A 26,418-nucleotide genomic window follows, 5' to 3' on the forward strand; every position below is an offset into this window, starting at 1 on the left:
CTGGTGATGACAGACAAGGATCATGTTTATTTTGTTTATAGCTTGTATATTGTATATTGGTAGAATTTCAATTTTTTTTATTCTTATTTTATTCTAACGTTTTTATCTATTCTTTTGTTATTATACTGTTTACTCGCACCAACAAAACCAAAGCAAATCCCTCGTGTAATACTCTTACACCTGGCAATAAACACGATTCTGATTCTGATCATACAATCTAGCAGGGAGGGGCGGGGGGTGCGCGGCGCACTGACGATCTACAGGTACAGAGCAGGAGGGAGAGGAGGAGAGAAAGAGAGAGAGAGGAGTGCGATGCGCGAATAGCAGACTAGATGAGTGACAGTCGGAAACGAAGCAGCATGTAAAATTATGGTATTCTGGAAAAATTATAAGGTTTAATATAATTACATTGAATAATTTAAGTGATATATGTGCACACATACTAATCATAGGTCAAAACAGCTAAAGCTAAATTTGGCTGAATTATATAAAAGGCAGAAGTGGTAAAATGAAGAGCCGTTTGGGAGCCGAAAGAACCGGCTCTTCTTTGGTGAGCTGAGGCCAAATGATCTGGCTCACTAAAAAGAGCCTAAATTCCCATCACTAGTAGCTTATCCATGTGATTTGGAAGTTAGTTTCGGTTACGTAGAGAGGAGGAAGTGGTTGTTTTTTTTGTTCTTTTTTTTTGTCGTTATCGCTGATTCTGTCTTTCATATACGTGTGTATGCTCTGGGTTATTAAAATGGGTCAACAGCAGTGTCTGTGACAGTTAGTTCCCCCCTCCGTCATGTGTTTCAAGGGGGATCATATAGGAGACGGACTTGTAAACAGTTCAAGCGTGGGTGCGCGCTGCCAAGCAATGAGCGCTCCTACGTGTAACCCGCAGGCATGAGTCCAGGAAATGTGATAGGAGTTGAGTTTAGCAAGCCTACTGAACCAGCACATAGAGGCTCTGCTGGCTGCGTTATTACACCAGTAATGTTTACATGTTAACTAACCTAGTTAGCTCGTCAAGACAAGCATTTAGTGACGATATGAAATTACTCTTTCTGGCTTGTCTCAGCCCCAAAACAGGGAACCACACTACAGCTGAGAGAATAAGGTAATATACTTTGATGGTAGCTAAGTGCTAAAGCTACAACAGCTGTTGCTAATTAGTGTTTACCTGGTGAGGCAGTGTAGTGAACTGTTAACCAGAGCACAATACAGTAATTCACTGCACAATGGCTGTAGTAAAGCAGCTATAACATCATGGTTCAACTAACCTACCTTACTGCACAATGGCTATAGCATGATTCAGGAAGATGAAGCTAGTTTTAATAGGAAATTAAACTAGTTTTAATATTTTAATAGTTAGTTTTAATATTTTTAGTTAACCACCCTGCCATCCATATATGGTCACATGTTTCTTTTATTTTTAGGTCCCACATTGAATCAGCAGGACACACCTGTGAGCTCAGAGATGCAGCAGCATTTCAGTCTCCTGCTGAGGTGGCAAAGCTAATACCTCAAAGCTAATAATTAGTGTTTACCTGGTGAGGCAGTGTAGTGAACTGTTAACCAGGGCACAATATAGCTGTCTAATTCACTGCACAGTGGTTGTAGTAAAGCAGCAATATAACATTATGGTTCAACTACCTACCTTACTGCACAATGGCTATAGCATGATTCAGGAAGATGAAGCTAGATTTAATAGGAAATGAAGCTAGTTTTAATAGGAAAATGAAGTTAGTTTTAATAGGAAATGAAGTTAGTTTTAATAGGAAAATGAAGTTAGTTTTAATAGGAAATGAAGCTAGATTTAATAGGAAATGAAGCTAGTTTTAATAGGAAATGAAGCTAGTTTTAATAGGAAATAAAGCTAGTTTTAATAGGAAATGAAGCTAGTTTTAATAGGAAATAAAGCTAGTTTTAATAGGAAAATGAAGTTAGTTTTAATAGGAAATGAAGCTAGTTTTAATAGGAAAATAAAGCTAGTTTTAATAGGAAATTAAGTTAGTTTTAATAGGAAATGAAGCTAGTTTTAATAGGAAAATAAAGCTAGTTTTAATAGGAAATTAAGTTAGTTTTAATAGGAAATAAAGCTAGTTTTAATAGGAAATGAAGCTAATTTTAATAGGAAATGAAGTTAGTTTTAATAGGAAAATAAAGCTAGTTTAAATAGGAAATAAAGCTAGTTTTAATAGGAAATGAAGCTAGTTTTAATAGGAAAATAAAGCTAGTTTAAATAGGAAATAAAGCTAGTTTTAATAGGAAATGAAGCTAGTTTAAATAGGAAATGAAGCTAGTTTTAATAGGAAATGAAGCTAGTTTTAATAGGAAATGAAGCTAGTTTAAATAGGAAATAAAGCTAGTTTTAATAGGAAAATAAAGCTAGTTTTAATAGGAAATGAAGCTAATTTTAAATGGAAATTAAGCTAGTTTTAATAGGGAATTGCATTTGCATTAGGGAATAGCAGTGTAGTGAACTGTTAACCAGAGCACTATATAGCTGTCTAATTCACTGTACAATGGCTGTAGTAAAGCAGCTATAACATTATGGTTCAACTACCTACCTTACAGTACAATCATGGCTATAGCATGATTCAGGAAGATGAAGCTCTAGGTAGAAAAGTAATCACATTTGATGACTGATGATGAGTAAAACAAGGCTTTTGAGATAAAGTTAGTTTTAATATTTTTACTTAACCACCCTGTCATACATATATGGTCATATGTTTCTTTTCTTTTAGGTCCCACATTGAATCAGCAGGACACACTTGTGAGCTCAGAGATGCAGCAGCATTTCAGTCTCCTGCTGAGGTGGCAAAGCTAATATCTCGAAATCCTCAATTCGAGGGTGCCCTGGCCATTCATCTGTTCAGAGCAGGCAGACTTCTCTTAGGTAAACATCCCTCCTCTTACTGTATATGATCTATTCACTTCATCTACTTTGTGTTTGCCAACATAATATTGGACCGACAAGTGTGTCCCACACCTTTCTGTTTTTATGTCCTTTACACAAGATGTCCAAGTACCCTTTGGCGTTATCTTTGGCGGAACAGACATAAATGAAGATGTGAAAGTTGAGCAGAAGCGTGTGGTTATGGAGCAGGTGCTACTGAAAGCCAGGTGATGTTACCACAAACTACTGTTTTAACCCATTTAGTTCCAAATAGCTAGAATGAGTGCATTCATTGTGATTTTAACACATCAGACAGAGACCTTTCTAAAATGTGTTTGGAAAAGTTTGTGAACGTATGTGTGGTGTTCTATCTGTGGAGAATTGTAGTCACAAATTGCATTATAACAATATACATGATGATTTTTTTGTCCCATCTGTTTAGTAATATATGCATATACAACTATTATAATACTAATAACGCCACTCTTTAACATCTCGTAGCAGGAAAAGCACAGGTGTCGTTAGACATGTTATCTTTTCAATCTGTTTGAACAAGTTATGTGTTCTGAATGCTGTGGCCTTACAGTTCTCTTGTATCAATAATAGACACACCAAATATGCCCAAAATGTATCACAACGTGTTTTACTTACTTCCTTTTATAGAGGTTTGATGCAGATGTCACCATCCTGAAGTGCGAGCAGGAAGTAAATGCGACTATTTACACCTCTTAACTGAAATCAAGACAACCTCTAATTTCATTAACCGTGTGATTTTCAGTCTTGGACATAATAACAAATCTTGTCAACACTTTATAATAAGGGTGAAAATCATATACTTAAGTAAAGCTTGACTAATGCATGACTCATGATGATGTAATGCATGAATTAATGCAGGATGTATGATGAATTCCTGTCACTCACTACTAACAAATGATGAAGTCACTATGACTTTATGTTCAAATGTAATATATCATCAGTTAAGGAATGTTAATTCACAGTTACTTCATACATTAATGGATATGTAACCAAATTAATTGGATTCCTTTTACATAAACATTTATTTCAGGGCCATGAATTTGCTCAGCCTAAAACAATAGCTCCATATTTCTATGAGAATAGACCCTAAGGTATTTTTGACAGAAGTGTTTTGCTCGCATTTTACTGCACATTGACATACAGCATTAGCCTGTCAGCCTCAATAAATACAGAACAGAAGGGCTTTTACTATACACAATATCCTGCCCTGCCCTGCAATAGTTGTTCTTTTTTGACAGATTTACAACATAGTGGGTGGAACATGACATGAATTTGTGTTGAAACCAGTGGAGTTTAGCACGGTAGAAAAATGAGTATCACAACGTGACTTTACTTGGGGGTGGGGGGAGTCTGACCTTACAACACAACTGACCTCGTGTGTGAAGTATTGATTAGGTAATGATGAACACTTCATGTGTCTTTTACACTCAGTTGTCAGTTTATTGGGTAGGCCTTTGGCACTTCTGTTGAGCTTCAACATGTCTGATCATTATTTAATTTGTCAGTTGGTACCTGCAAGAGGATTTTGGTTTAAGTGCATCTTTCTCTACTGTGCTACACTCCACTGGTTTCAACAACAACACAAATACTTTTTCTTTTTTAAAACAACTCATGTTCCACCCACTATGTTGTAAATCTGTCAAAAATACCTTTGGGTCTATTCTCATAGAAAAATGGAACTATTTTGCAAATGCATGGCCCTGAAATAATTGTTTATATAAGAGGAATCCAGCTAATTTGGTTGCATATCAATTAATGTATGAAGTAACTGTGAATTAACGTACCTTAACTGATGATATACGTTTGAACTAATCACATAAAGTCATAGTGACTTCATCATTTGTTAATAGTGAGCGACAGGAATTCATGATACATCCTGCATTAAATCATCATGAGTCATGCATTAGTTAAGTATATGATTTGTGTCGTTATTATAAAGTGATACCCAAATCTTTTATCGCTTTAGTTGTTGTCACATTTGTGACCAATGGGGATAAATGGGATATTGCCATAAATCCCTGCATATGCGACCTATTTAAATGTAGGGATAACATTCGTCCTTTTAGTAATGTTCTAGATATTGCTGTAAGAATTGCATGACAAAAATATAAAAGACAATTCTCACCATTACTTGAATTGCTGCAATGCATTTAAATCATATTGACATCTACAAGGTATCAATTATTTGTGGGGTGAAAAAGACTGGATCCCCCTGGAGTTCCAGCATGAAAGAATGAGGCTGAACACATGCTGGCCGACCCCAGCTGTGCAGGTTGTGTGTTCTCTTCTCCCCTTTTTTAACACTGAAAAGTTACTGTGCACACAGGCTTATCAATACATCCTGTCCTGCGCCCTAACATCAGACCCTCTCTGTTATCATTATGATGAAACTACAATAGATGGCAGGGCATCCATATAGTGATTCTAAGGGGGATAATTGCCTTCTGGGAGAACTGGGGAGATCCAGGTCTCACGACTTCAAACATCTGAATCCACGCACCTCCCGCTGCCACATGTAGTGCCTTCTTCTCACACAAACCTTGATCATGAAATTCAGTCACCGCTCTGAGCCCGTCGGCCCGTTTAATAATGCACGCAAATTAATATCTCCCCACTGTTCTTTGCTCTACATTTCCCTTTGTTTTCCTCTTTGTATTCTCGGTGTATTCATCCTTAAATCCTTTGTCTTCAAACCGCAAGCAGTTATTTTTTTCCTGCTCTCACGCATTCAGCCTCAGCCTAGAGACTTTTGTGTTTTACTGTTGTTACCAAATTGTCACTGCTTGTAAAAGGCTAAAACTTACTGTCAGCAATGAAAGTTCTTGTTAACTGAAATGGCTTTCACAGGGGCGATAATGAAGTGTGTTTTCTTTTTTATCAGGTTTGCGGTTGCATTTACTGACAAGCTGAAAGAAGAGGCTGAGTTATTTTTGGTATGATTAGACTCTTTTGTATTTTAATAGACCGACTGCAGTAGTTTATATCTACAAGCACTGATGCGTGATGCTTGTCTGTGTCTCATGTGGCATATGGTTGTTAGCAGTTCTACTCCATTAAGTTTTACAAGAAAACGTCTGTGCTGTACGTGCCTAATTGGGGGTTCATCAGTGTGTTTATGACTGCCTGCTATGCTGCACCTCCTCCACCCCCCCCACATAAACTTAAATATATATCACTATTTAAAAGTGCTACTGATCACATTGATAACATTCAGCCTAGGGATTCGAGCCGATACTCACTCAAATAGCTGCATCAGATATAATATCGGTGACAATGGACCCGATCTATTTACTTAAATTCTATGTTTATATACTATATACATTATATACTGGCATCTTAATTCATTTTTAAGTTTTGAACAATTTGTTACTAAAAAGGTTTACACTTGAATTGTAACTGAATTGTAATTATTTTAATAATAAATAACAATTTAGTAAATTTATATCTAGGTATTTATTTGTTACAATTTGTTTTACAAGGTTAGGAAAGCAATGTTTAAGTCAAGGTGAGGCAGTGAGGCTTACAACTTATTAATTAAACACTGGTATCGGATCGGTACTCGGTATCGGCCGATACCCAAAGCCCAGGTATCGCTATCTCTATCGGGACAGAAAAGGTTGGATTGGTTCATCCCTAATTCAGCCACTAGATAATGATGATTCTCTCTCCCCCATTCTATTGCATTCACTTCACAACAAGTCGTTGCCAGGCACTTACCGTCAAAATGTTCATTTTGGACCCGCCAAAATTTTTCAAATGATTAATTCACAATCATAATATTTTTTTTAGGAAAAGCCATACTTTTATTCATCACCTTTCTAAAGGCTCCATAGATGTATTTTTTTTTTTTATATATTTGTCCACATAAAAATGTTATCAATAACACCTTTAAATATCGGCCCATGTATTACAAAGCCACTATGAAAAATGAATTAGTGAGAGCAAAAGTTTTTTTGTTTGCATTTCACTGCACATTGACAGACAGCGTTAGCCTGACAGCCTCAATAAATACAGAACAGAAGGGCTTTTACTATACAAACACAATATCCTGCCCTGCCCCGTAATAGTTTGGCATTAAAACAATATTATCGTGTTTTATTCTCAGATTAGATTCCAGCCGTGGGCTGCAGATTGAGGCGAGTGGCGTGCTTTATCTCTGCCATTTAGTGCTGACAGCAGGCAGACAGGACAGGCACTGAGAGGCATCGCCACGCTTTTTATTGTGACAGAAAACACACATAGGGGATGAATCTAGTGTGATAGCATCCAGTCAATTTCCTTTCCACCGCCTCTGATTTATTTTGTAGCACCCCCCATTATCTTGGCAACTGCTTCCCCGACTCTCTTTTAAAAAGTTTGGATTTTGATTAAATACGTTTGGAGCACAACAAGCGTTAATTGTCTTCTTTCTGTTGTCTGACGTGAAGAGAAAGAAGCACAGCTAGTAATAATCAAATGTAATTTGTATAAACAAACGCTACCAATAATTACTGATCGATTTAAAACACTTATGCATTTATGTTTTTGTACGTGTTTTGACCAGAATTTTCCGATGTTTTCTTTTTTCCCTGAAGCTGTCCCAGAGCAGTAAAATCTATGTCCAGCCCCAAGGTAAGCTCTGCAGGATGAACACCCTCGCTTGATGCTGCGCGTCCCTGACTCGCCATCGAAGTGTTGCATTAATCAGCTTTGACGTTTTTTCCCTCCACTATCACGCTGTCTGCAGTGCAGCAGAGTTATATTTGCTCTTGCCATTGGCCAGCGCGCCATGTAGGACAGCCCAAATCACTCTTCCATGTTGTTTCCCACCAGTAGCCATGTTTGGCAAACAGTGTCCCTCCATAGATTAGAGCAGAGCCCTGAGCCAGATGCATGGCTGAGCCTTGAACAGCCAAAGATTTTTTTTTTTTTTTAATGCTTGTCATCAGATGAAGTGCTTTTGACATGAATCACACAAAAATAATGTTAAAGAAGAATATTGGATGTGATTAATGGTTCTAATTTTGAGTGTGTCACATAACGAATAAAGTTTAAAAATAAGAAAACAGTTCTGAACTTACTTATTTATCTATTTAACTAAAACACAGTGACATTCTTTTGCATAATGAATGTATGCATTGATGCGCAGTAAACGCTCTAACACATTTGTCTGTGTTATTTTAAAGGTATCCAGACGGAAGTGAGTGAGAAATTCTGCTGGACTGAATTCTTGAGGAGCTCAGGTACTGTTGCTGCTTCAGTTGGTTGTCATTCCAGCTATTGCAATGTGAGACTTGATCATCCACATGTCCTCACTGTGTATTTATTTAGTTATTTTGCCTTCAGTAGAAAATATTTCCCAGTGAAAGCTCTTCTGATGGCGGTCTGTGGATCATCCAGAGTGAACATTTCATAGCAGCGCTGAATCATACATTTTTAAATGTGATGAGTATTTGTCATACTTTGGATTTACTGTATTTTAACCAGATTTTCTGTGCTCTTTAACAACAATTTGTTATTGGCAAGCAACATTTTGGTCAGTCTGAGCAGTACAAACTTAGCTGACTGTCGTGTCTTATGTAATTATTAAGACTACGTCTCAAACTATAGCTGGGATAGTGGTGTGCACGTCCACAAAACATTAGCGGGACAGATGCTGGATAGTGTTCGATGCAATAAAATGAAGAGGTACCTGCACACTGAAATTTAAGCTCCCTTGTAAAATAAGTTTTGTTGGTGTCATTTTAACCAAGCATACACAGGTGTGCCACATATTTGAAATATATATTGATAATAAATAAATAAATAATGTTTGCACTATTGAACATAAATGCTATATTCTAGATTGCATCCTTCTCTCCTTTCCTCCTGTATTAGTCCTAGACTGTGTAATGCAGTGCAGTGGAGCCACCACGGGGAGCAAGATGGGGAATACACTCATACACCCCCAACCTGAAAAGAACCAATCAGAGAGCATAAATTGACTCTGTGCTACAGTATGTTCAATGCATCAATGTGGTGGTCAGGGAGGCCAGAGTTTGTAGCAGAATTCCCTTCTCCCTTCTCTCCCATATGAATAGCTCAGTAAATAATATGCGCTGTTACTCCGAGCATCCTCTCCACAAACAGCCCGGACTTTAAATTGGACATTGCAAGATGATGTCCATCACCTGGTACATTAGTGCTCATAGAGAGCACCGCTGAGTACGGAGAGGAGCCGTTGATTAATAGCTTTCCTGCCCGGGGCCATTTGTCACCACGCTTCACAACCGGTGCAAGTAATACTAATTGCCCACAGTCACTTCTCCATTTATTATACTTGAAATAGGAGTCACAACTATTGTGCTTTTCCTCGGCGACGTGATGGAAGCGCTGTAATCTGACTCGTGGTTGCTTTTAGAGCTGTAATCATTGTTCCAGTTTCTGCGTATGTGCTGTCTGATTGGGTTAATTTGTCTGACTCGTTTTTTTCATGGATTTGGGTCAGCATGCGTTTAATATCAGTAAGAATATTTATTTTTATTTTTCCTTGCCACAGTGTTATCACCACAATGCTTTGACAAGGCAACACATTGCCACACACACACTGTATTTGTACTTCTTTGTAGAGCTGCAAAGATTAATCGATTAGTTGTCAACCATTAAATTAATCACCAACTATTTTGATAGTCAATCAACCAGTTTGAGTATTTTTTTTAAAGAAAAAAATGTCTAAATTCTCTGATTCTAGCTTCTTAAATGTGAATAATTTCTGGTTTCTTTACTCCTCTATGACAGTAAACTGAATATCTTTGAGTTGTGGACAAAACAAGACATTTGAGGACGTCATCTTGGGCTTTGGGAAACACTGATCATCATTTTTCACAACTTTCTGACATTTTATAGACCAAACAACTAATCGATTAATCGAAAAACATAGATTAATCTACAATGAAAATAATCATTATTTGCAGCCCTACTTGTTTGTATGTAATAAGGATGACCGCAAGGCAGAGAGCTACATTCAAATAAAATAATGGATTCTCCTGCAGTCTATACTTAATTGTTGTACATGCGATTTTGTCGTAAAATTGTCCTAAAACTTTTTAAGCGTTGTTGTTTAGTCGGCATTGGGTGGTGTTGGGTGGTGTTCCACGTCATCCTTTTGAACTTTAAAGACCTGCTTTGTCACCTTCAATAGTCCGTTTCATCATAGTTTTCCTCAAACATAACAACACAGTCTGACAGAAGTCACTCCCGCAGCAACCTGTATTCTGATGTGACATAAAAGAATCATTACTAAAAGTGATTGTTTAAAGGTACAGTGTGTAGGATCTGGCAGCATCTAGTGGTGTGGTTGCAGATTGCAACCAACTGATTACCCCTCCGCTCACTCCTCCCTTTCCAAGACTGCGGTAACATGAGCCGCCGAGGTCAAAACCATGGTAACGCCATTCACTTCGCTCAGAGCCCATCCAAACCATAATAACACTACTTTTGGAGCAAGGAAGGTCAGACGGTGGCTGGCGGTACCACGGTTTTGCACTCTGTAGCTCACGTTACAGCAATTTCACAAGCGTGTCGGAGAACTACGGTGGCCTTCAGGTAAAGTAAAAACGCGAAAGGCTCTCTCTAGAGCCAGTGTTTGGTTTGTCCGTTCTGGGCTACTGTAGAAACATGGCAGAACAACAGGGCGGACTCCGTGAAGAGGACTAGCTCCCTATGTAGATATGAAGGGCTCATTCTAAGCTAACGAAAACACAGTGATTCTGAGTGTCAGGAGATTATACACTAATGAAAACATTACACACTGTTCCTGTAATGAAGGTGTTTGGAGGTTTGAGTGTTTGGAATAAATATATTCTGTGTGACCCAGTGTTACAGCGGCACACTGTAAAAAGACCTCCGCCGGCGAGCATAAAAGCTGACTGAAGATACACGACTATACTATATGTGTTATCCTTTGGGTGTCATGTACCCTCCGAAGGCAAAGACTCCAGCACCGGGGATCCAGAAGCTGTCAGTCCATGAAAGCCTGTATGTTGTTTGTGGCCTCTGCTGTGTGTCTAGTTGTGAGGTAGCAGCATACATGAAGAACAGCGTTGTGATGCTTTGAATCACTGACGGATGAGAGGAAACAAGCAGGGGGTCTGTTGTCACCTCGTCCAGCTGCTTGATCCTCAAGGGACAGCGTGATTGTTGAATAAATTACACAGGAAGCTTTCGGTGAAGTCTGTGTATGGATCGATTCAAGTTAATTAAAAATCAAAGGATGAAGTTAGATGTCAAGTGTAATGCCTATTATCATCTTATAGAGTGAGAACATGATCAGGGAACAGTGTTTGTGCCATAGGGGGGCATGTCATGCTTGAAAATGGCCTCATGTTCCTCAGCCATGAAATTACCATGATGAGTTTCAGTCTGGTGTTTCTATATTGAAACAAAAAACTGGTTAAATGGGTGGACATTAAAAATACATTACTGACATACAGTACCTTCTGCTCATGCAAAAAAATGCAATGTTTCTCTGGAGCTTAGCTGCTTTAAATGCAGAAATGAAAACTATCCAAACTATGTTTTCAGTAGTGTGTAATCACCTGAAACTCTTCACGGAGTCTGCCATGTTGCACCGCCAAGTTTCTACAGTAACCCAGAACAGCTTTTCACGTTTTTACGGTACCTGAAGGCCACCATAGTTCTCCGACTTGCTTATGAAATTGTGGAAACGTGAGCTGCAGAGTGCAAATCCGCAGTACCGCCAGCCGCCGTCTGACTTCTGTTGCTCCTATAGTAGAAACGGAGGAGTGAGTGAGCGGTACTCATCTGGTTGCAATCTGCAACCACACCACTAGATGCCACCAAATCGCACACACTGTACCTTTTTAAGTTATTTTTTCGATGGCGTTGTCATTATTTTGTCCACTCCCTGCAGTATCTGCTCTCTGTATCACCCTGTGCCACTCAACAGATTACTAGGAGCTGTTCCGATAGATCTGTGCTCCCACATCCATGCACACACATGTACACACATACTGATTAAAGCATTAGGGGATTGTTCAGAATGCCCTTCTGAAATCAAAGGCAAACGAACAAAAAATGTGTTTTGCATAGAACTCACAAAGAGAGAGCGCGAGAGAGAAAAGAGTGCTGCTGGCACAGCAGATGATTTGTACAAATTTGTGCTTCTCCCCCGAGGAAAGATGAATTGCGTCTTAGATCCAAAAGGGTATTTTTTTGTATTATTATTTCTTTGAATTTCTTGCTCATTTTGACACGTCTGTGCTCTAGTATGATTCCAGCTATCTTCCATTATTTTCCCGCATCTTGTTCCGAGGCAGTGACATGTTTGTCTCCCTCAGCTGACGCGCTTTCTCATCCTGTGAATCAATGCGAGGAAGTTCGATGCCTCCCGCAGATGAGGCGCTTTGTTGACAATCGGTTCCAAGGATCAGGGTCAATGCCCGGACGCCACGCTGTCATTTTAAGATGCTCTTTAATAGCATTAAAAGAGCTGCCTCAGCCTCCTGATCTGGACTTATCTGGCAGCAGGGGATTTCACTCAACTGTCACTGTGCTTTAAGCACATGCTTGTGACTGTCTGGTATTATTCTCCAAATGGTTTGTTTCTCACTTTGTCACAGACACTTTCAAAATACATTTTATTATGGGCTTATTTTGTAAGCTACTTCCCTGCTAGCAGTACCATCTCAACATTTATGATTTATCCTCTTGGGTCGAGCATAAAAGGTCAGGATGAGATTAAAAATCTGACACTTGGGTAACCCTCTAATGATAAAGTATGACATGACATTGGTGATCCCCCCCACTTTTCCTCTACTGCCAACAGCAGGTCAGATTTTTCACACATCCAGGGAAATATTTCATCATCTACTGGACGCATACTTGCCAACATTGAGACTTTAAAGAAAGGGAGGATTCAAAACCAAAGCGGGGGGTCTGAGGGTCCTCCCCCAGAAAGATTTGAGTTTCAGAGACTTTGTTTCCTGCATTCTGGTGGCTTTAAAAGAGTGAAAATAACAAAATAATAAGTACACTGCAACAACATTTTTATGTTAAACTTTTGACTTTACTTTTAACTCCCAGGAAAGAAAACTGAATAGACTGGAATAGACCAGAAGACTGTGGTGCGCATCCCGTGTGAAACTAACAACATGTAGAATTTTCTTTGTATTCACAAGTGTAAAGTTTCACTTTCACTTTTGAAATGTAGTTATTTTAAGCCAAAACACCATGTTTTCCCCCTAACTTTAAGTGGTTTTGTTGCCTAAACCTAAAGAAGCTGTTTCGTTTGTGTTCAAAACGTACCATTTCATGCAGTTTTATGTGTTTGAACGTGTTGGTTTTAAGTTTTGCTTTCACCTTTACAACGTAGTAGATGTAATATGGCTCTACTGACACACATCTATGAGGCATATACCACGCGATAACGCACATTTAATGGCCTAATAACAGTTGAATTGGGTGCAATAAAAGATCCTTGATTATATTTTTGTGGGTTGTGCGGTCTCCGTACCACAAACACGTGTGTTTTTTTTTTTTATCAGCATGTTAGCATTGTCATTGTGAGGACGCTACTCTCTGTCCACTAGTGAATGTAATTCCAGTCCACCTTCACCATAGATACTTTATAAAGTTAGTACGCTGATATCTATTTAAAGTTCATCTTGTTCATGATGATGTGTTGCCATGATGATAGTGCAGAGCTGTGTTAGGGTCAGGACTTTTATCTGTTGCTTTTGGAAGGTCAGGTGCAGAACAGTAGTCGTTGGCAGCGAGCACAGCTGTATGCCTGCCAGTTTCTGACTAATCTCTGGATTGATCCTGAAAGTTGGATGATCTAGCAAAAGAGCCGTTTTATATGCTCTGCCTCTCAATTAAAGCGAGGTCCTCAGAACACTTGATGTTGTCGGCGTGATGTGGGGTTAGCTAATTTTAATCGCGGTCTGTTCAGTGAGCAAATTGTCACCCGAACACTGCATCTCTGTAGTTCTGATGCCGTATTACACACTGATTAGGCTGCAACCTTCCAATGTATTCAGCAGTCTGTTTCCCCCGCTGAATGTTACAACTCTGATCAGAGAATTGTGCGAGCACATTAGTCACTGCTGTCTTATTTTCCTCATGACCTTGGGTGATGTATTGCTTTCATTATCTGCCGATGTACTCGGGATGTTCATTATGCATTGTTTTGATATTGTGCCGCTGTCTTTCTGTGCGTCTGGCTTCTCTCCAGGTGTGAGCAGCGAGCACGGGGACGAGCTGCGTGTCTTCCTGTTGGTCTGCGGCCTCAGAAGAGTCAAGGACCCCCTCTATCTGGTGGAGGTTTTTTCAGGTATATTCACTCTGTTCACTGTCTGTTTTATACAGTATATATACTGGTGATGAAAAACACGAGCCAGTTCAACCTGAATGTCAGTTAATTGCAAAGCCTTTCTGATCGCATTTCTGTAGTAGCCTGTTATAGAGGCAATGCCAATGTCCTCATCAATTAGGAATGAAGTTAGATCTCTGCAGTTGAGTTTCATCTAATTAAAAAATTCATGTGAAAGTGCAATGAGATTCTGCTGACAGCTCATGTTGGCCCAACAAAGACATTTTGCCTTGTTATCTTTTTATGATGTTATACATCTTATATGTATCTAAAATATCCAGCTGTGAGAATGGCCCATGATTATAGGGTTCCTTTGTTTAAATCCTCTTTTATTGTATATGACTTTCATAGCACACAGTTATGGTAATGAAGCAGCACTAGAGGGCGTCATATTGATGTTTCAGCCAGATAGGGGAGCTAGATGTGTGGGGGTTTTCACATGGCATTTCTTTGATTTAAAGTGTACTATCCACATGATTAAAAATGCAAACATACAGTATTGTGCACTAAGCAAATATAGCTGTAAGGATGTTATTTAAACACAGATTGACTGCTGTTCATTTTTCTTCTTGCGTTTTGTTTACATGACCACTTTTATTTCTTCCAGAGTGGCATTGTGAGAATCCGCAGATTGCGTTGGTCATTATTGGGCCGAAGGTAAGCACACTAGTCATTATACCTGCCATGTGTCTCCCTCTGTCTGTATACCGTGACTCTCTGCACTGTTGAAATTACATAGAAACCTTCGCTGGGAATTCAAGCAGCCTCTAATTGGATGAAGCAGAGATACTGGCTTTAGCTGTTTAGCTGGAATTAACAGGCTGCGCTGGGAGGAAAAGGCAATCTCCTGCAAACAGGGCGGGCGAGGGGCCGCAGCAGTGGTTGTTTCTTTTTGTGTCTAACTGGCGGACTGCTTGATATACTGATGCCTACTCTAGATTAGCACTATAAATAATAAAGGGGCATATATCTGGACATGTGCTATTTGTAGCCCTGTCACACACTGTCTTGCTTCTGTCCTACATGTCATTCCTGAAGACATTAAAGCTGCAGTTGGTACTTAAGCAAATATGATAAAAACGTTATTTTTATAAAACTGACAGTATATCCTGACAGTAGTACATGAGACAGATAATCCTGTTCTTCTGTGTCCTCTTAGTGCTCCTAATGGCATTTTCAAGTTTTCAACATGCCTGAAGGAAAACAACCAATCACAGCCAAGCAGTCTCTAAGCAGCTGTCAATCACTGCTCACGAAACTCGCAAAATTTGATCAAACGGTCAAAATAGGCAACGCTGACCAAAATGATGTAACTGTAATGACTATTTCTCACTTGAAATGTTTTCAGAAACATCTTGTAGTGTACTGTTTAGCTGTAAAATGAGAAAGTTTGTGACCCGGCAGCCATGTTGAGATCAGTTGAGGAAATACCAAGCACCGGCCCACCAGCTGGAGCAAACTTTCTCAAAGGGGCCAAAGTCTCCCGTCATGGGCTAGATTTTTTAGAGCGTGAAAACAGAGCCAAGAGGAGGTGCCAACGTCTAGTTTTCTCTCAGAACACTTGAATTACAATATGCTGAAAGGTTATTATGGAATCTTTGCCCAATGATGCCCAAAACAATCTGCCTACTGCAGGTTTAATGGAGTTTAACGCGTGTTTGTCACTACACACCTGAGGAGACGAGTACAGCAGGCCAGTGAACTCGTGCTGCACTACGGCTGCATTTCCTGCGATGTCCCTGGCCAACACGGGTACCCCGAGATCCATGGCCTGTTGGAGCACAGAGATTAAACATCACAGACAAAAGTTGCTCTCTCACAGACTCATTCACTTCATAGGAGGACACAGAGAAACATGTTTTTTTTTTCGGATTATCTGTCTCATGCTCTACTGTAAGGATATAGTGACTGCAAAAACTTTTCCATCATATTTGCTCAAAGTTAGCGACTGCAGCTTTAACTGCACATATACAGGCTACATGGCTTCATGTCAAGCATGTCAAATAACTGTGAAAAAAGCCTTATAGCTTGCCAAATGATATTCATAAATCAACCAGTGAGCCAGACAGTCAAATCAGAGCATGGAGTTTTAATACATTTACTGTAAAGGTTTGTTGTTTTTTTAAACCGATTGCACCTTTATGTTAGAGTGAAGTTATATCCCCGCCTACAGCAGCAGCCTCAGTGCTCTCACAACTGTTCTTTTTCCCCCCCCCCATTTCATTTCCAATCTCTCACTCGTTGATCTCTCTGTATGTTTTGTCTTCATCTCCTCTCCCCCTGACTTGCTTTGATATGACACCAGTGTACAGTATTTTAGTGTCTGTTCTTTCTTTCAAACAGTGGTGTCAGGCAAAAGGTATGTTATGCTTTAGATTTACTCAAAAAACAACTCAATTAGACATGGCCGGCGGCTTATACACCGTCTGACTGCCGCTTTCTTGCTCCGCTATGCTTTGTTGTTGTTTGATGAAATGGTTCAGTGGAAGCGCAGACGAGTGATTCATCTCGACACCCCTGAATCACAGGGAAAGCGTTATTGTTTGTTTAAGAAATGAAAAAGCCATATATTATTATTATAATAAACATGTGTTCGTATGACCGCCAGATTCCCCCCCTCGATAATTATAGGATTCCACTTTAAAACATAAACATTGTTGAATATATTTGATGACGTGACGGTGAGTTCTAAAAATACAGACGGACGTTAGGATGAGACATGCTTTGCTCAGGCTGTCATGACGTATTATAAATCCACAGCTACTTCATTCAAGTAATAAGAGCTCTGGCTGCACAGCATCTGTCATTAAGAGGAAAATTCAGGTCAGTTTGTCAGCGATGACACATCTCACTCCTCTGTAACTGGGTTTTATCAAGCGCCACAATGTGCAGCGTATTCTGTTTTATTAATGAATAAAACTAGGGCTGTCAATTGATTAAAATATTGAATCGCGATTAATGGCATGATTGTCCATAGTTAATCGTGATTAATTGTAAATTGATCGCACATTTTTTATCAGTTCAAAGTGTACTTTAAAGGGAGATTTGTCAAATATTTAATACTCTTATCAACATGGGAGTGGACAAATATGCTTTATTTTAATGTATATTTATTACTGGAAATCGATTAACAACACAAAATAATGACAAATATTGTCCATAAACCCTCACAGGTACTGCATTTAGCATAAAAACATATGCTCAAATCATAACATGGCAAACTGCAGCCCAACAGGCAACAACAGCTGTCAGTGTGTCAGTGTGCTGACTTGACTATGACTTGGGGAGCCTTGTGGGTACCCATGGAACCCATTTTCATCCATATATATTGAGGTCAGAGGTCAAGGGACCCCTTTGAAAATGGCCATGACAGTTTTTCTTCGTCAAAATTTAGTGCAAGTTTGGAGCATTATTTAACCTTCTTCTAATGGATTCCTCAGGTTTTAGCTTCATATGATATCAGTATCTCTTTAAAACTGAGCCCGCTACAACCTAAAAATCACAAGTTCCGTTAATGCGTTAAAGAAATTAGTGGCGTTAAAATGAATTTGCGTTAACGCGTTCTTATCGTGTTAACTTTCACAGCCCTAAATAATACAAATATAAAGATTGTTCTAAAAATGTATGCTTTTGCACCAAATATGTGTTGCTTAAAAACAAGAAATATGTGGCAAAGTACAAAGATTCACCCAGAAAAACTTGACAGAGCGCCGGCCTTCCCTTCTGCTTTCTTCTGATTCACTACGGAGCAGCACAGAATCAACACAGTGCTTAAATCCGTTGTGTTTGTTAATACAGTCTTTATCGTGATCTATCCCCTGCTGCTTTCACAATAACTACTAAATCCCAGATTACACCAGGATACACAAAATATTCTCAGTTGCGATTCTTTGATTTTTTTAATGCACACGTGCTTTAAAGCAGATTCCCTTTAGAAATACCATGAGCTATAGAAAATGAAAGAGAGGAAACAAGTAGCAGCTTGCTTGGCAACATCTTTGACCTAAATTGCTATGCTTTGACTTTTCCGTGGGCATGCTAATGCACGCAAATCCCACATCGCAATTAATCAGATTGGCCACCCACCCCACCCTGACCCCAATCTCTCTGAAAAATACAGGATTTTCAGAGAATGATTTGCTCATGATAGAAATGATTAATTGTTTCATTGTTAATGTTGAATCCTTCAGATTAAGTTGACGGAAACAAACGGGTTTCACTTGTCTTTGTTATGTTTCTGTCTGTCTTAGATCGATCCCGTGTTTACTGCTGAAGTGGAAGCTGTTGTTAAAAGGTACGCCTTCTTTTCTCTTTCTTTACCAGTTGCACGTCTCATAAAAGGAAAGTTGAGATCTGACAGTGTAATTTTCAAGACTTTTTCTCCTGTTATCCTTCTATTCATCCCATGAGGCACAAGAAAATATCCAAGCAAAAGTAGCTCGCATTTATCTTGACATAACGTGAACAGAATGAAAATCCGAGGGGAGCGCCCATACCCTCTCTTTATGTTTATCTGTCCTCCCACTCTCAAGTCTTGGCTGGTCTTTCAGTGTTTCGCCGAGGGGCCTCCACCACAACAAAGCTCTTAGCGGCAGGAAGCTGCCCTCTCTGGTTAGGGCTTCACCTGGACCCTCTCCCTCTCCGTGCATGTCACACACAGTGCAGCTGTGTTTCCCTTCCCTGAGCTTGTCACTGCCCTTTAGCGTCATTCACGCCTCCGTTAGCCCTGAGTCACACAGGAACTGAGCTCTGCCGCTGCTTCTGCAGGACACCGGGGGTCTTCCTGGCCCAGGAGAGGAGCCAACGGGAGCTTCACGCTGCCATGAAAAGGTGCTTCGCCGTGGTAAACAGCTCCGTCTCTGAGGGCATGTCGGCGGCCATATTGGAGGTAAACATCTTGAGGGGCTCTGGACAATAGCGTGTCCTCTCCTGACTTCAACAATTCAGCTGCTAAACACGCAACTGTTTTTGTTATAGCTCATGCAGTGTCGTGCAGAATAATATTTTGGTAATGAGAAAAGTATAAACTGAGAATTTGCCATCCAACAGTGTGAATATTTACAGGAGTCCTTATCTCGCTCCGCTACAATGTTATCTGACCACTTCAGGGACAATTACCCAAATTAATTGCTCGACTCCAATCTTCCCATTCCTGAGTGAGCAAAAACCTGCAAATCCACTTAATCTCTTTTAAAACGCAGTCGATTAAGAGAAACCACAGCAGGCTTAAAGTCTGATTAGTATGTTAGCATGTTTCGCTCAACAACCTGCTGAAGGTATTAGCAGATACAGATTGTTCATTCTGGCAGGGAAGTAAGGCGCCGAAGGGCAGGCTGGCTGAGCGGTACAACTTCCAAGGTGCTTAGGTGCTTGTTTTCATGATGTTCGAGATGAGCCAGAATCGATCACCGGCGATCAGCGCGGAATGTATGCCGGTTAAACTGGGCATACACAATCTTAGACCCGTTACTGCCCAAACTTCAATCCGCAAGACTAATTTTAGAGTCAGACCTAATTTCAGCTTTGTCAGGTGTCTTTTGCCGTGCAGTGTACAGGGGGGGACCGAGGACCAATTAACTCCTCCCAACCAGCCGTCGGACAGTCGGATGAATTTCTGACATCAGAAATTTTAGTGTGCCGTCCACAGGCTCTCACACAGTTGAAGCAGAGCCTGATTTTTACAGTAATCAGAGCGTAGCTATCAAGATAACAATGTACAATAGATACATAGTCAAACATGGCTAGCTTACCTCCAATTCTCTCTGCAAATATACGCTGGAACCTCTTTTTCTTTTGACGTTTCAGCAGACAGGATGGCACATACTGTATGATGAAGGCAGCACGTTTCTGCCTTGTTAGCATTTTGACCTGTACAGACAAAAATAATGAAGGATAGAATCCAATGCCAGATACACACACATTTCCACATACTGTATATTTACAAACAAATATAAATAAATCTGAACGTCGTCTGCAAACTACAAGTAGCCTACAGATCGGATCTAACAGGATGTAACTATCTCTGTGACTGCCTGTAAATTCTTTGAAGGCTGCTGTTAACTGTCCGACTTGACCGCAGCGTTTTGTCACCGCCCCCGGTTGCTGCCGCCTGATCTCGTCTACTTTCCAGGCCAGGCGCAGTTCATCTCGAACGAGTCTAATGATAGAGTGAATGAGCCTGTGAGTGAGTGACTTTTGTCTGTGACGTTTAATCTCTGTGCTCCAACAGGCCATGGATCTCGGGGTACCCGTGTTGGCCAGGGACATCGCAGGAAATGCAGCCGTAGTGCAGCACGGGTTCACTGGCCTGCTGTACTCCTCTCCTCAGGTATGTAGTGACAAACACTGACCAGGTCACCGCACGCGTTAAGCCCCATTAAACCTGCAGTAGCCAGAATCAATATACTGCAATGCCTATTTCTCACCTCAAATGTTTTCAGAAACATCTTGTAGTGTACTGTTTAGCTGTGAAATGAGAAAGTTTGCTCTTGCTGGTGGGCAGTGCTTGGTATTTCCTCAGCTGATCTCAACATGGCTCATATTTGATCAGCGCTGCCTAGTTTGACCGTTTGATTGGAGTTCGCGAGTGATTGACAGCTGCTCAGAGACGGCAAGGCTCCAGCTCAGCTCTGATTGGTTGTTTTCCTCCAGTCTGGGAAATCTTGTAGACGTCATTAGGACCACCGGAGGACACAGATGCACATGATTTTTTTCAGATTACCTGTCTCATGCACTACTGTCAGGATATAGTGACCGTTTTATAAAAATAACTTTTTTTTAAATCATATTTGCTCCAATCCTACCTACTGCAGCTTTAAGCTTTAACTCTGTGTGTTGGTGGACTTCAGAGAGGATATACACTGTAGCCAAGAGCTACTCCTGTCACCTCAACTGGCCTGGAAAGTACTGAACTGCTTATACTGTAATCTAAGCACTGTCTCAGGATGACTGAAGACGTGTATGTCCCCTCTCCTGGCATAGATTTATCTTTAAAAAGTCTAAGTAGGAAAACTTTGCATCGTGTTGTCAAACTTTGTACTTTAAATTCTTATCATTAGTCCAATCTAAGCAGATAACAAAAGGAGCGGATGTTTCCCCAGGTGCTTAGATTAGGATGAAAAAGTGCAGCCTTCAGGGACAAAGATACCACATTACCATGTGGTGATGCAACACAGTGCAGCGTGCAGGAAAGTGCAAAGCGGGGGAGCTCCCATGAGAGCTTTTCAGTCTGATATGTAATGAGGTTTGATGCAAAAGGAGAACATCACAGGTCAAGGCCAGCTGACAGAGGGCTTCAGCGTGCAAGACACCATGCTCTTTGCGTGAGGTTGTTGTTGTTAATGGCGGAGATAAGTCCTCTCCAGGGGGGAGCGTGCTCAGCTCAGCCGCCAGGAGGAAGCTCGCACAGATGGTTGCAGCGACTTGGACTGGATAAACCACGACCTCAGCCAGGACCGATGGGCAGCGGAGGCTAGTTTTTCAGCCAAAAACTTTTTCCTGCAGTGGATCGCATTCAAGACTCGCTTTAAAACCCCCCTCTTATTTTTGAATGACAGTGTTTCTGCTTCTTTAAGCCTTCGAAGTAATTACACGAAGAGTGTATAGGTGTCAAAAACTGTGTCAAAAGAAACAAAACACGCGAAGCACTTGAAAGCCTTTAAGAGGAAAAATGGCACTTCCTGTCTGGCTCTATAATTTGCAGTAGGAGTGAAGTGATTATAAGCGCGCCGCTCATACAGTAAATTGAGCTTTAATCCTGTTGCGGAGGATTTATAGCTCTCGTATGGCCGTACAGAGGAGCTGTTTCCTACCAAGAGCCTCTCCAGACATAATCACGTCACTTGAATGAAGTGAAAGTGAATTGGCCTGCTGACTGGCAGTGGCTAAAACTGTGCATGCCCATTGGCTCTCTGCTACAGCAAATGTTGGCTGCCATGTCGCAGGAACACTTTAAGGCACTTCATTTAGTTGGAGGCTTCTTTCAGTTGCCAGGCCAACAGATGTAGGATTCAGGATGCCGTGTGGATACATCATATCTCAGTCAATGCTCAGCTCATTACTCATTTCTTAATTATCTCATTTTTATCCTCCCCATGTCCCTGTGACAGCTGGTGTGGCGGTATTGTTTAACAGTAGCAGTCACTTTGTTTGTTTCCCCCTTTTTTTTTCACAAGTAAATGAGAGGTGGCAGCTATTAGGAAAAACTGAGCAGGTCTATTGGACAGCCGTGTGTGGATCCGGAGCCACAAATATCTCCATCCTTTGACGATGTACTGACGTTTTTGAAGTATTTACTAATCAGCGCGCAGGCTCTTATCTGAGTTTTGTTCTCGTGCCTTGGATTATCTTTTATGCTTTTAAAAAAAAAATAAAAAAAAAAATAAACATATCTTCAGGCAACTTCAATGGCAAGCTTTAAGTGGCATTTGGCAGTAAATGAGACTCGTTTTCACTTTTTATCCCTGCCAGGAATTTGTGCATCAATCTGAGAGGCTGTTGTCAGATCGTGAGCTGAGAGAGAGAGTGGTGAGGAATGGAAAACTCTACGTGGAAGAGCGTCACGGCCTCAAACAGGAAAGGGAGACCTACCAGCGGCTGGTGGACACTCTGCTCTGAGCGTTCAGCCCCACTCTGTATACTTTCTCAGGAACTTCAGCGACAAAAAGCAGGGCATTACACCGCTGTATTTACAGGTAGAATCATCACAGATAAGACATCTTCCTCACAGTCTACAAAGATGCTGTACAAAATAATCCTGTTTTATCTGCACTGCCAGATTGAAATTATGCTGCAGAGCACTTTGAACCAAAGAGAGTAGAAATGGTTGTCTTATTAATATATTTTATGTATTTAAAAATTGATAATATACTGTTATTTATGGCTTGGTATGAATATAGAAACGGTTTATTCATTCTAGCAATAAAATAGACAACACTGGTTGTTTTTGAGTGGTTGGTGATCTGAAAATGTATTTTCTTTCCCTCTATTAAGACAAAGATAACGGTTAACTTACTTCCTCAAATGCAGTAGATCAGCTAATCTACTCTTTCTAAAAACTGTTCCAATATTTTGTTTCCTTCCAGTCTGTGTGCTACCACATTCATTTTTAATAAAGTGCAACGGTTGGGTTGCACACATTCAAGGGCCCCTAGAAAAACAAAATTTGTTTAAAGGTCAGAGGGGCACAAAGGGTTCTTGTAATTTGCCGTTACAAAGGTTGATCTTGGCAACACGCTGGGGCGTGGGCTGGTTAGGAAATGTTCTCTCAAAAGCTTTGCACTATGCCAATGGGTTTTTGATGCAACTGTAAGATTGAGCATTACACAAACTATAGTTTAACATCAATAGATGACCTGCAGACTGTTACCAGAGATCATATGCCTCATTAAAATCTGGTAGGTGCTTTAAGGATAACGTTGGTGTTTTTTTAACCTGGACCCTATTTCCCCATGTTTGTGTGTCTAAGTGACTAATGGGGACAACACTTTTTGATATTGGTCCAGTATTGAGGGAGAACGCTGCAGCCACCAGCTGCTAAACAGGCTGGAATGTAATCATTTGAAGCAACCTGGCACACAGTTTATCGTCCACTAAAAGTGCTTGTTTTTGCCACAGACAGGCTCAGGTTGTTATTATAAGTATCTGACAACATTATGGAAAGGACCCGACAGAGAAATAAAACCCCTTTTCTCAGGTCTGTTTGTTATTGTGTGTCTCGCTAGGAGAAGCCTCGTTGTGAAATGTTGTGTCGCATTGTCACATTGTCGAAATCAAAATCTAAATATTCAGCAATGGCGTTGAAAATCTTTTAGATAACACTAAGCTACGCTTTCTGTACTCCAAGAAAACAAACTGACAACACTGGCGCTCCTCTCTCCAACTCTCACTCATGTTTCCATCGTTGTCTTACGGCAACAAGTCACATGACACAATAACAAACAGGAAGTGAAAGGTAAAGAAAAACATTAATTTCTCTGTAGTGTCCTTTCCATAATATTGTCAAACAATTATAATAACAACCTGAACCTGTCAGTGGCAAAAACAAGCACTTTTAGTGACCGTGAACTGACGGTAATGATTACATTACAGCTTGTTTAGCGGCTGGCGGGTGCAACGTTCTCCCTCAATACTGGACCAATTTCAAAAAGTGTCTCCATTAGTCACAAAAACATGGGAAAATAGGGTCATGGTTGAAAAATTCAGAAGTTATCCTTTAACATATAAAAACAAGTGAAAGGCAATATTCAAGATCATGGTGTTTTAATGAAAAAAATCAAATGTAAATGTAGATCAATTTAAATTTACAAAGAAAGGGGTCTTGGATATTGCATAATAGAAAATTTCAGTTAGGATAATGTTTAATCAAAGCCACATTTTTGGTGAAACCCAATCAGTGAAACTGAGTTCTGTATTATAACTGGTAATAAATCTATTGTTTTTGTCATTTTGGGATTCTTTTTCCGTGTGTCTTTGTACCGTGTATACTAGCATGTGAGCTAAAATTTAGAGAAGTAGATATCCACATGCAGCATTAATATTTGATGGCTTTAAACATTGTGTGTCCATCTGGTCAATCATCTAACACGCATCCGCACTCCAGTATTAACAATAATATACAGTACATGTACATGTAAAAGGCCTTGATAGGTAATGAAATGTAGAGGAGGGCAATTCCAAAATCACATATTCTAGACAGTTATTGGAGTTCACAAAGGCATTGAGGTGATCAAAGCCACATCTACTGTACATGTGAGGTCTGATCAGGTTCTGGATTATAACTGGTCCCTAGGCTCTGTAATGGGCACTTGGGGTTCCTCCTCACAGCTGTCCTCCTTCCCGACCCAGTGGATGCCGTGGCCGTTCTCCCTGGGCGGGAGATGTGGCGAATGCTGGCGCTCCAGAGTGGAGAAGGTGGTGAACTGGACTCTCTTTCTCTTGCTGGTGGGCGAGTGGAGGGACTCGGTGTGCATAGGTTTCCTCCTGAGGGAGCCCACGCAGCTGACGGGCGAGTCTGTGACGGAAGCCAGGCAGCTGGGCCTTCTGGACAGAGAGGACGTCTTATCGGGCCCAATGTCTATGACGGTGGTTGTGGTCTGGGAGTCTTGCTGGACAGGGCTGCCCGGCACGCTCATCACCAGCTCGGCGTCCGTGCCGAGCCACACCCAGTCGTGCCGGTGCCCTGTGGGCTCCTGGCCGTGAGAGGGAGGCTTCTTGTGCCTGAACTTAACAACATACGAGATGCAGTTAACCAGAAAAACCAAGATGGCCAGGCAAAAGACGCCCAGCAGAGCGTACATGCCGATCTCCAAGTCTGTGAGCGGCCTGTTGGCCAACATTTCTTCACCGCCGATTTCTACCTCTGCCGTCTCCTGCCCAGGTGCCTCCACCTTGGTGGGGAAGTTGTTGTAGTTCACCAGGTTCCCGGGGGCCTTCACAGTGCTGGTGAAGCTAACGCTGCTCATATCCTCCACTATCATGTTGTCTGAGCCGTATGCTTTGCTGCCGTCACTGGGGCTGTTCATCATGCTGATGTTCACCACGCTGGTAGGACTGCCGCTGTTTCCTGAATTGCCGGTCTTACCCACTCCTCCGAGGCTGCCGCTGGTGATGAAGGTTCGTTCTGTAGACTTGATCGTGGTTGTGATCTTCTGCATGGCGCTCTCCTCTCGATCTGAGGGGGAGCTGCGCGGCGGAGGATCCTGGGACGGCTTTCTCTGCTTCCTCTCGCTGTCCGTCTCTTCCCCGTCGTTCCCGTAGTCGCTGCCGTTGTCCTTAGCGCTGCTGTCGGTGCTGCCGGTGTTGCCGCCTGGGCGCCGACCGTTCACTTGGAACTTGACCTTGAGGCTGCCGTTGCCCACGGCCACTGTGCTTTTGCGTTTGGACTTCTGGCAGGACTCGCAGATGGACATCTCTACTCTGACCAGGACTCCCTCGCCTTCACCCTCCGCCACCACGACGGGAGGAGTGCCCTGCACCGACACCACCCCCTGATCTAGAGACGTCACAGTCACTCTGTAGAAAGCAGGATCATAAATGTCAAGAGGCGTCTGGTTGCCGTCACTGAACTGCACCCAGGCGCTGACCAAAGCTTCCTAAAAGAAGAGAAAACAGGAGAAATTGTAATTGTGCTTTTAATCCACTGCTCATC

At 41.1% G+C, this 26,418-nt stretch overlaps 2 protein-coding genes across 2 annotated transcripts in view; one reads left to right on the top strand and one right to left on the bottom strand.

Moving 5' to 3' along the window:
- Nucleotides 1-544: 544 nt before the first annotated feature.
- glt1d1 (glycosyltransferase 1 domain containing 1) lies at nt 545-24,714 on the top strand. The gene is made up of 12 exons (XM_037778159.1): nt 545-1,102; nt 2,733-2,884; nt 3,006-3,111; nt 5,802-5,853; nt 7,495-7,531; nt 8,086-8,142; nt 14,133-14,231; nt 14,878-14,927; nt 18,521-18,564; nt 19,038-19,158; nt 20,500-20,598; nt 22,740-24,714. The coding sequence occupies exons 1-12, from the start codon at nt 987-989 to the stop codon at nt 22,884-22,886; spliced, it is 1,080 nt and encodes a 359-aa protein (XP_037634087.1). The 5' UTR covers nt 545-986; the 3' UTR covers nt 22,887-24,714.
- Nucleotides 24,715-24,819: 105 nt separating this feature from the next.
- The window catches only part of LOC119493106 (transmembrane protein 132D), a 34,895-nt gene continuing 33,296 nt past the window's right edge, over nt 24,820-26,418 (bottom strand). The window contains exon 9 of the mRNA XM_037778160.1: nt 24,820-26,362. Coding sequence (XP_037634088.1) covers nt 25,043-26,362 — 1,320 coding nt within the window. The 3' untranslated portion in view covers nt 24,820-25,042. The remainder of the gene's footprint in view (nt 26,363-26,418) is intronic.

This window comes from Sebastes umbrosus, chromosome 8 (genome assembly GCF_015220745.1).
Source record: "Sebastes umbrosus isolate fSebUmb1 chromosome 8, fSebUmb1.pri, whole genome shotgun sequence".
NCBI classification, from domain to species: Eukaryota; Metazoa; Chordata; class Actinopteri; order Perciformes; family Sebastidae; genus Sebastes; species Sebastes umbrosus.